This window comes from Daphnia pulex, chromosome 2 (assembly GCF_021134715.1).
Source record: "Daphnia pulex isolate KAP4 chromosome 2, ASM2113471v1".
Lineage (NCBI taxonomy): Eukaryota > Metazoa > Arthropoda > Branchiopoda > Diplostraca > Daphniidae > Daphnia > Daphnia pulex.
This window is the reverse complement of record NC_060018.1, coordinates 6,778,169-6,789,131: the sequence shown is the minus strand read 5'-3', so window position 1 is coordinate 6,789,131 and position 10,963 is coordinate 6,778,169. Positions and strand designations below refer to the sequence as shown.

Below are 10,963 nucleotides of genomic sequence, written 5' to 3'. Positions count from 1 at the left end.
TTCCTATATTCTGTGCGTGCATAATAAACATTTATTTAGTTAATAAACGAAATATTACAGCTGCTCGTCTCCATTCTTTTCAATCATCAACGTGTTATAAATAAAGCAAAATGAGTATGAAACAAGACGTGTGTGTTGGTTGACGAGAAAGACCAATTTTTATTAGTTGGATCAATACTAAACAAAGTAAAGTACAGTACCACTTGCAATAACATCACTGCACAATCTGCTTCATTGACAAGAAAAGAAAATCCATTTTGGAATCGACTAGGGAACGAAGAGTTATAAAGAGTGGCAACGATGAAATTAGTTCGAAAACGTACACAAAATTCATTATCAGTTAAGCATCAGAAAAATGACAGTTAAAAAAATTAACATCCAGCTCTACGGCGCTTGTCGATCACGGAGTAATTTTATTAGGCCAGTATATCTCATAGCTTTCTCGTTTGACTGTCAAAGTAGAAATCGTTTTTTTCCCACCACATGAACAGGAAACACAATTTGAGAAGGCCTAGAAATAAATAAATTAAATCAAACACTGAACAAAATTAGGAAGAAATGATTTTCCCTCTTGTTTCTCGCGCTGTCAAATGGGACGGCAAAGTATTGGACAAATGTCGTGGAATGCCTCTCTTACAATTATGCTCAAATAAAGTACTAATAATTTCTTGTCAGTTTCTTCTGAGGGATATTGAATCGAGGTAACAAAGTTATGGAATACGTCACGCTGTCAATTATTGAATCCTCATCACTCCATCGACGCATTGTTCTCGTCGTTTTGTGACTTTTCCTCGTCGCTGAGTAACGCGTCGGTGGAATCGCCTCGAGTAGATTTACCTTTGATTTTAATGGCCGGCGCTACCTTGGCGTTATTATCTTGCTGAGATGACGACTTATTAGTTTCAACGACGTCCGTTTCATTGGGCGGGACGATCGAAGTTGGCGGATTGCCGTTTTCTCGCTGCTCGGGACTCAGTCCATTTTGTACGTTCATTTTCTCCAAACTGTCGTCCTGGACTAAAAGGCTGGATTTCTCCAAGATCGGAAGACTGCTGCCGACTACTTCCACCGAATCCTGCTGCTGATTATTAGACTGAGACTGCTGCTGCGTCTCGAGCACCTCTTCCAGTATGGGATTGGCCAGCGGGTTGGATGGAGGAGATTTAGGAGACGGCCGGCGCGTTCCGAGAATCGACGTAGACACGGGCGTCGCAGTCGTCGTGGCAGCGGTCGTAGACGACGTGGCACCAGCCGGTTTTTTGGCGCACGTCTTCCCCCTGGACACGGCTGCTGATGAAGTACAACCTCTCGCCCTCTCGCTATTGCCGCCCAGCTCGCTAGTCAACAACGAAGACTTATCCGATATGTCGGACCCTCCACTTTCGCTGTCACGGAGCTCCGACGACGTAAACTTGCGTGAAGCTCTGGGGGACGCCGGTGGAGGCCGCCGACTGCAGACCTGAACTTGGATCAATTCGCAAAGTCGGCGAAAGCGACGGAGATTCCCTATAAACGCAATCGGCACATTGAGTTCCAAACACACATTTCAACAATATACAGTATGTGTGTGTGACTATCAGCAACATTGTGTTTTTATTACCTGCAATCAAAACAAACGTCACGGCATAAAGAATGTCGATTTCTGCGCAACGTTCCCCTTTGGTTTCGTGCTGACCAATTGCAGCAATATCGACGTTGAATCGGACATGGCGCTGGAACATTGCCGGTCCGGAAGTACCGCGACGGTATTCTACTTTGAACGACATGGGACTGGCAACGCTGTGATTCAAATCTGCAATCTATTTCGTCAATTCACAAAGTCAATCAGATGTAATAATAAATCAGAGATTGTTGTTGTGCTGCGGGTATTATAAGCTCACCGATAGAAAGGCGTGAATCAGGTCAGCTTTGACGGAGGCCAATGGCTTTCCTTTGACTAGTATAGTGTAAGTTTCATCACGTTCGCTGCCCATCAGAGTTCCAAACCACGAACGCTTTGTCAGCTCCGGCGAAGATTCCGGTTCCGGTGTCAGACTGACCTCGTCCCCTATGGTTAAAAAAGATCGACAAAACACAAATTGTTAAGACGAAATTGGCTTTATCTTCTTCAAGTCTCGAGTTGTTGTTTGGTTGCCTCTTAAAAAAGTCAAGAGGCTATGCTATACCGGTACGGTACCAAACATAATTGGATTCGGCCTTTTTGGTTGATACGAACGATCTCTTGTCATTATTCCGAGAACTTGCTTTGACGAGCTGAAAGGGAGTCAGTGTCTTATTCTGACATGGTCTATATAGTGAGTGGTAGCGTAGCAAATGTGTGTACGAGACTCGGTACCGATCGATGCAGCGCAGATGAGCAGCGTAGGCTGAATGCTGTATTGATCGTCATCATGAGACTTGGCCAGATCTTCATACAACAGTTTATAGCAGTGCGTGTGTCGGTGTGTGTGGAAATGAGGCGAGCGTATACAAATCGCCATCCATGGCCAACGATTTCGTCAATAGCAGTGTACAACTGCCGGCGGTCTCATTGTCTTGGTCACTATATACGACGAGTTTTCGGTAGTATTGATTGTTGGCTGGAAAATTCTCTCTTTGCCAGACGTGATAAATGAATGAATTCTGCTCCAGCTACGACTTCCGCATCGTCTAGTTACTAGGGCGAGTGAACGGGAACGCCCTCCAGGGAGAACACAAACTATCCCTCGAGACAAAGGCGAGTGTTTCTTTGAACGAATTTGAATGGAAATGATAGACGGTCATTTTTAACCATGACGCATCTGCTCCTTTTTCTCCTAGCTAATAAATCCAGGACTGAAAGAAATCGTGACAGCAATTTGACCCCATCTATTAAATTTATATCGAGTTAGGGCTTAAGCCAGTCAAACTGTAACTAACAAATAAAAAACTACGGCATATCAATATTCCCTCTAACTTTATAACATTGAAAGTTACATATCTCATTATAAAAGATTTGCAGGGATCTAGCGGACGATAAATCAATCCGATTACCTCTTTGACCGCAATTTTCCAGCATCAGAGATTGCCAAAGATTGAAAATATATTAATAGAACTATATAAAAACCAATTGATTGATTCTCTCTGTCCTGTAATTGTTTTGAATGATCAAAAGGAACGGCTTAAGCTCGAGTAGACACGTTGATTGTAATCAGTCGATGTTAAACAGTGTTGCACACAGCGATCCTGTCAATGAATTAAACGATCGGTGCTCTCTGACAGAGTGTGGGAAAAGCCTAGCTATACAACTATCTCCAATCTTTTCTCATTCCAATAGTTTGTGAGCACACGAGCGAGTAGGAAACGTGAACGGGACAACTATCGATCGAAATGAGGAGATCGATTTAAGCCCAGTGGATCAGGTTCCACTCTTGCCGACGCGGCAATCGAACTGGCGACTGCCTCTCATCAATCCGATTACTTAACCTGAATGTCTACAATGTGTTATTTACAGAAAAGAAAATTCGTTTTCTGACGAACGTTCGTTTCAAGATGGCCTTATTTTGGCCCCCCTTTAAATACAAGAGAGCGTTCCGGAAACAAACAAAATGAGTCCGCGATGCAGAGTAAATGTTGGATCCATATTTATGGGTGAGTGAAAAGAAGCGTGAAACCGACTCGCTGAATATTTCAATATTGTTTAAAAAAAAAAATAAAAGTCTGCGCTGCTTTTGGCTCAGATCAATTCTGCTCGTCTCAATTTCCTTTATTTATTTGTTTTGTTTGCCCTATCGCGGTGTCATAGTGAAATCGATTTCACCCAACGTTCAGTTTCGACCGCAGTGTACTGTGCTCGTTAAACATAAAAAGAACTGCAGCGTCGTCGCTTGTTGATGGATTATATAGGGTCAATACCTTGAAGTAATTTCCTTCTGTGGAATCGCGGCGAACCAAGGAAACTATTTTTAATAGTTGTGGTAAGGCGAGTCCTCCACGGATTAGGAGAACCGGGTGGAGTCGACGTTCCCTGAAGGTAAGATCCATCGCCAGCGAGTTGTTGTTGGCCTCCTCCTCCTCCTAAGCTAGGAGCTCCTCCATTGTTGGCCGCCGGAGTTTTGCTGCTGACATTTCGCGAAGGAGACGTCCCACTGCCGCAACCGGCATTGCCGGAAACGTTGCTCCCGCCGCCACCACCACCACCGCCGTACTGATTGGACGCAAGCAAACGATGAACGGGTCGAGGGGACGGCACTGGAGAGGCCGATGGCGTGCTGTTGTTACTGCTGCTCAATGGCTGGGCCACAAATCCAGTGTGGTGATGATTGCCCGGCCCAGGATAAGTCGAGTGCCCCGTTGATCGTCTTGGCCAGTGACTGCGTCGACAAGGAAAAAGAAAAAGTAAAAAGAAAAATCCAATGCTATGATGATGTTGGCCGAACCTTACAACGACGTAATGAAAAAAGGGAAACTTACTTGTACACTTGCCGCCGAGCAATGATTGGAGAGCCTTGGGACAGCTGGAATTGAGCGGTCACTGGGCCGTTGACTTTAAGAGTATCGATCCTCTTCTTTGGTGGGTCTATGTTTTCGTTTCGTGGCTGTTGAGTTCGAACGACAAGCTCAGCGTCATCCTCGCAAGCCGGTCGGCGTTTCTTACGATCCAGCAGCAGGAAGTAAATGACCTTTTCGGTATTGTGACTAGTAATAATACAGAGAGAGGCATATGAATCTCATTGGAGTAGTAGTGTGTGTCTATAGACACACAGAGTGAAAGGTAATCAATCGTTTAGGAGAGAGAACTCACTTTGGATTAAGAAGCTCTTGAATGAGTTTTTTGCGATCCTTGAAGCAGCCTAGACTAGTTATAGCTTGAAGAACGTCCGGATCACAGTCGTCCTCTGTGGGCAGAATACGTGTCTGGACGACAGACATCATTGGCAACTCCAATTCTAGTTCGCCTCCACGACATCCGGCACTGCCGGCTACCACCCAAGTGTGGCGATGGATCTCGGCCAGCTGTGGACAGCATGACAAACAAATCCCGCGTGCCGTAGCGGCAGCTTGTCAGTTCTCTCGAGTCAATAACAAGCATCTCACGTACTAGAGCCTTCCAAACATCCCCATGAACCCCAGCATACGGCTCTTAAGATACATCATACTCTCCAAATCTTTTGAATGCGATGAATGAACTCGATGTACACAATGGCATAGATGTTTTTTGGCCCGACAGCGGGTGTCAATAACAATTCAAATGATTAAAGAGAGTTTGGAATTGTAAATAACCTTTTGCGATATTTGCTGACTCTAAAAGGCTACGGAAATTGCGATCCTACGTTTTTTGACAAGTGGGATATGGAAATTAGATATATAGCGCATCTTCTCTTCTAATTAGGATTATCGATCGTTGCAGACAGCCAACAACTTTTTCAAAGAAGGACACAGATCCTCAAAGTTGAAGAGTATAGGACTATATAGGAGCAAAAGAAGGAAAAAAAATCAATAGTCGGAGGAACTTACCGTCATTCGTTTCTCGGGATTGACTTCGATCATGCCACGTAGGAGGGACTGACATTCGGGCGGAACAAAATGAGGAATATGGTAGACGCCGCGTTTGACCTTCTCTAACAATTGCCTCAGATTGTCGTCGTCGAAAGGTAAAGCTCCAACTAAGAGGGCGTACAAGATGACGCCACAAGACCAAACGTCTGCTCGTCGGCCGTCGTATTTTTCTCCCTAATGTCATTTTCGTCAGCAACAAAATAGATGCAAAAATTGAATCAATAAAAAAAGAAGAAAATGGAAAGAACACATGACAAAAATAGAACGACCAATTGCATTTAATCAAACCCTGCTTTCTAATTTTACAGGTTCTAGTTTCAGAAATAATATTTGAAGAAGACGCTATAAATATAAATGACTCGACCGAAAAATGTGCAAACAAATAGTTGCGTCACCAATGCATTTAGTTGGTCTTGTGCTTTTATCAGACACGATAAAGACAACTCTACAGTGATTGATGACAATCATTTGTATCGACTAATTTATGCCACAAAAAAAGGCTGTGTATATTTTTTGTCACCTTTTTGGCCAGTGACAAAAAGATGAATCATAATTAATAGCGAATTAATTGGAAAGAAGGAGGGGAAAAAAAGTCTATTGCTAGTCGCTAGATTATTTTTTCTCGTGAGAAGAATAAATGAAAACTATCTTACCCGGATGACTTCAGGGCAGGCATAGTGTGGTGATCCACAGCTTGTTTCAAGCATGCTGCCTTCCGGTTGTAAAGAAGCCATACCAAAGTCAGCTATCTTGATGTTGTTCTTGTCGTCTAGTAGCAGGTTTTCGGGTTTGAGATCTCGATGGCTAAACAGAGAGGGTGGGGGGAGAGCGTGAATAAAATAATGTCACGAAATGTCCAACGGATTGATGAATAAATTGTGTGGTTCAAAATGGCGCCTGACCTGCACTTGAGTCGTATAAAACTTTGAAAATGTCAACTTACCAAATAGAGTGGCTATGGCAGAAGTCGAGGGCCGAAATGATTTGCCGAAAAAATCGCCTGGCCTCTTTCGGTGTAAGCCGGCCCTTTTTGACCAAGTAATCGAATAGCTCGCCGCCAGAAACATGTTCCAGGACCAGATATCTTGGAACAAAGGAACACAAAAGAGAGAGAGAGAAGTTGGAAGGTTTCTTTTAAATATTTATATGTTTACATTGACAAAAACGACAAGAAGCTTGGCTGGTTCTTTTTTCTGCCAGCAGCTGGAATGGGAAGGAGGGGCTAGAAGGGGCTTCGAATTCTTAGATCGATTGATGGACTTACAGATATTTTTTGTTCTCGTAGACATCATACAATCCGAGAACGTGGGGGTGTTCTATAAGTTTCATGATGGCTATTTCACGCTCCACCTAACAGAAAACCGAATTGCACTTCATTAAATAGGTCAATAACCAAAACCCCCACCCGAATGTTCATTACTGTTTCAAGGCTTGGCAAGGAAACAACGGACCTGAAATCGTCACGGGAATTGAACGCAACAATGTGACTTACCTTTTGTAAGACGGACTCGCTTAATTTCTCCCGATTGATGATTTTGATGGCCACCTTCTTTCCGGCTACACAGTGCACCCCTAATTTCACCAAACCTATTCACGCAAGGGTTTTAAAAAACACGAATATTATAATTTTGTCATTTTTTCTATTCACCGTGATATGAGACTGTCACACAGACCAACCAATAACTCGAATCGATTTGCCATCATGCTCAATACTATTTTCAGTGGAATTTAATGCCGAAAACTTACCGGTCTGTCCTTTCCCAAGGGTTTTATCCATTCGGTAGGGTCCTACATATTGACGCGGATCTATACCGCTACCATGGTTATCTCGCTGCATTGCGCCGTTCCGAGGATTTACGAACCAAGTATTATACCAACACGAAAATGATTCTCTTTTCTTTTCTTTTTGTTTCACTGCAGTTCCTAAACCTTTTTCCCGTCCTTTTTTTGATTTTTTATTATTTGTCTTCGTCAATCCATTGAAGTCGCCATGTTGTTTTCACTGCTAAACCGCACCCACTCAGTTGAGAGATTTACACCGGAAAAAAAAACTGCTATGTGCGAATGTCGTTGGGATGAGTCTAGTGCAAAATCGTCCAAGTTGCTGATCACCGCTTCATATTCTACAACAGCACTGGGCAAACGAACGTTGCGGCCTCACGATAGATGGTGAATCCACTGGCAAGTTGTAGGGAGCCTGATTCCTTTCAGCAGACTTTCTGACTGATCGACGGATGCGACATGGAGGAGGAGGAGGGCTGGGGCACATCCAGCTAGGGCCGTTCGGCGCGGGCGCAGAGGCGGCGTCAACGTTACGCGTTGGTTGTATCGTCGTCCCGACTGCCGGGTGCTGCTGGGTCACGGCTATTTTACTTTCCTTGTAGAAAGAAACGGGAGCTGCGAGGCGCGTTTTCCAAGTCATGAATATACAACCTATTTAACATTCAAAAGAAGACATGGTTTTCGAGTCTATATCTGATGTGATGTGACGATCGGTGCTGCTGAATCAATCAAAACCACTTGACTCTCTGATGCGGCCCCCCTTCAAACAGATCAAAAAATAACTGAACTTACAGTCGGCCCTAGTGGTCGGCTCTTGAAAATAACTTTCTATACACTGGATTGTAAAAATGACTGACGGAAACAAACCTTTCCATATCATTGATCCTGGAATGATAGAAAAAGAGCGCCGCCAACAAGGTTCTGCAGCACTGGATTTTCACCGAGCGCGAACGCACAGGTTCGAGTGCGCAGGCGCCAGCAGCGCGTATATTTCGATCAATATTGGTGGAAGGTCAAAACCTTACACCAGCGTTTCTCTCTCTTTCCTCTCCTGTTTTATTCACGGACTCTCTTTCTCTCCTCTATTCACCCCACCTAGTTCCAAGTTCCAGTTCTCTCATCCACCCTCCGTCGTGATACCCTCCCCCTCCCTCCTCTTCTCTCCCTCCCCGTCTCCTAGCAGTATAATGGTTGCCTCACGGAGTGAGCTGCCAGTTTATAATTGTATATATATAACAAACTCGGTGTGAATTTCAGTTCATTTAAAGTTTGATTAATGTCTCAAGAGTAGTGCGATATAATGAGGCTCGCTGGAGCACATATATGCGATTAACGCGCGATACCAATTCTCATTTAATAATATGACAAATAAGCGTTTCAATTATTTAACATTATGATTGCAGTGCTGCAATAACTTTTTGAACCTGCTGCGCAAACATGGGTTATGCAATTCATGCATGCAGGTAATTTCCAGCTACACTGATTATTGGATGCGTATATATATCGGTACGTAGCAACAAAAAAAAAGGAAATATAATGATTCTGGGATGTGAACACGTGCGGAACCTAATATTGCGATCTGATAATGAGATTTGGATTTTTTTAGTCCGCCAACAGAAAGGCTGATTTAGATTAGTTTACATTCAGGTTCAGGATAAGCCCCCAGGCTGCCGGGAAATGGTTGCATGGTGAAACTCGGTTCAAAAAACTTAATCCAGGCCGGCTTCAAGAAGTAATGAGGATCAGGGTATAGATATTGCAGTCTAAAGGAATAAAAGATACAATTTGTGAAAAATATAAATGTACTTTATACCTAGAAACTTGGGTTTCAAGGAATTCTAAAACATGTATGTGTCATGACGTCAATGGTTGAATATATAAGTTCTATACACCCGATTTCGTGAAGCTTACCTTTCCTTGTGGTCCTGTGGGGCTTTACTCTCTGACTTACTTTTGTTGCCGACTAAACATAATGCCCCATTTTAATTGTCCCTATAAAGCAAATAGAAGTGAAAAATGTGAAACGCTGTACAATCAATAAAAGGAAAAAAAGGCAATAAATTATGCATGGTTTTGACATAGGCCGAATTCGTGAATATTTTATGCGCTCAAATTGTATTAATGTACACTAGGGGAAATTTTATCTTCTCTCAGTTTTAGCATAGTGTTCATCCAAATCTTTGAGTTGCTTAAAACATTTTTTTGCGTACATTGTCTGCAATCAAATTTAAAAAAAAATAATAATAAAAAAAACTAAAAGAATTCTCAAGAATTCTTGAGGTCTGTAAGAACAGGATCAGTAATGACCAAGATGCAACATGCCAAAATCTATTTTTATGTCACCCATGGAGTTGACGGTTAGAAAGGGATATCATCATACCTGTATTGAATATAATTAAAAATAAGTAAAAATGACTGTGAAAGAAGAGCATAAAAAAAAAGAATGTAGTTATTTGGAATTTTACCAAGGGTTAAAAAAAACGTGTAGACTTGCGTGATGGAATGAGAAGCAATTTCATGGCCTCTGTTGTAAAGACTACGTTTACAAAAGGGGTGTTGTTGTATTCATGCGGTGGAAAATAGGTTGCTTTGATATTGTATCCGTTTACCTTTGTATTGGCGATTGAAAATTAAGCTATACTGCAGTTCTCGCGATCTAAAAAATTTGCGACATCGTCGTACGTCATGACTAATGAGTAGTCTATAAATAACATGCATGTATGGATTTCATATGAAATGGTTACATGCATTTGGTTAGATACTGATAAATACCTACTAAATACTTGGGGAGACAACCCGCCAGCAATTTCGATAGCTGAGCGCCGGTAAGGCAGTGTGTCACAGGCGTATCGTCTTTTTAATTCGTTCCAGGATAATGCCACTGATACAATAGCTAGAAAAATGGCAAACCAGGCCATAACGCTCTAAAGACGTTTTAACTGAATAGATCATTTTCCCGATGTAACTGTGACGGATCTACTTTTCTCAAGACTTTTCTGTACTGCATAGTTTTGCGTCATTCAGATGATTTAAATCCTGTTAAATTAAATTGATTAATTTGAATAATACGAAATAATCATAAAATAATTTTAAAAAGCGCTACCCCGAAATAAAAAAAATAGAGGAATTATATTGTGAAACTTGATCGTAATAGGTTACGTTGTAACTACTAATACTAAAGCCCCGCATTTAATCAATCTGTTTGAGTCAGGTAGACGAAATCATCACCAATCATCGACCACTAGGTAGATTTATTCGTCCGCAGAGGTTATAATATCTTTAATTTGATTTTGATGTTTTTTGATATTTTTGAAATGTTATATCGGTGTTATATCAAGTATTACTTTTCATAACAGAACCCTTCGTTGGCGAAACCTAGTCCTTGTTCTCATCAGATATCTTAAATGGGCTTTACCATTGATCAAGATGGTTATGGAAGACGTGTAACGACAGAGGCGAAGTCTTAAAGGTTCTCTGGAATTAAATCTAAGTGAGAGATACCCAGTTACACATTTCTTCACCTATATACGTACAAAGAATGACAACTAAATGTCATTTTGCTTAGTACTTCACAATAATCCTCCTAGTTTCTCCCGATTCGACCACAGGTACACCATTTCTATTCTTAACTGCAATAATGAAATATAGGCTATGACATGTGACA

General features: G+C 42.1%; 1 protein-coding gene across 1 annotated transcript; it reads right to left on the bottom strand.

Annotated features, from left to right (window-relative positions):
- Nucleotides 1–135: 135 nt before the first annotated feature.
- LOC124207413 (serine/threonine-protein kinase BRSK2-like) lies at nt 136–8,200 on the bottom strand. The gene is made up of 12 exons (XM_046604861.1): nt 7,264–8,200; nt 7,010–7,104; nt 6,782–6,867; nt 6,461–6,601; nt 6,171–6,321; nt 5,476–5,691; nt 4,763–4,974; nt 4,432–4,656; nt 3,874–4,331; nt 1,881–2,047; nt 1,601–1,799; nt 136–1,506 (listed from the first exon to the last, which is right to left on the bottom strand). Exons 1-12 carry the CDS (start codon nt 7,352–7,354, stop codon nt 749–751), a joined length of 2,799 nt encoding a protein of 932 aa, XP_046460817.1. The 5' UTR covers nt 7,355–8,200; the 3' UTR covers nt 136–748.
- Between the last annotated feature and the right edge of the window lie 2,763 nt (nt 8,201–10,963).

Excerpts from the sequence above, each read along its gene's own strand:
- LOC124207413 (XM_046604861.1), bottom strand. The coding sequence starts at position 7,354 with ATGCAGCGAGATAACCATGGTAGCGGTATAGATCCGCGTCAATATGTA. Across the intron at positions 6,602-6,781 it reads TACGAGAACAAAAAATATCT|ATATCTGGTCCTGGAACATG; the intron begins GTAAGTCCATCA and ends CTTTGTTCCAAG. Across the intron at positions 4,975-5,475 it reads ATCCCGAGAAACGAATGACG|CTGGCCGAGATCCATCGCCA; the intron begins GTAAGTTCCTCC and ends TGCTGTCCACAG.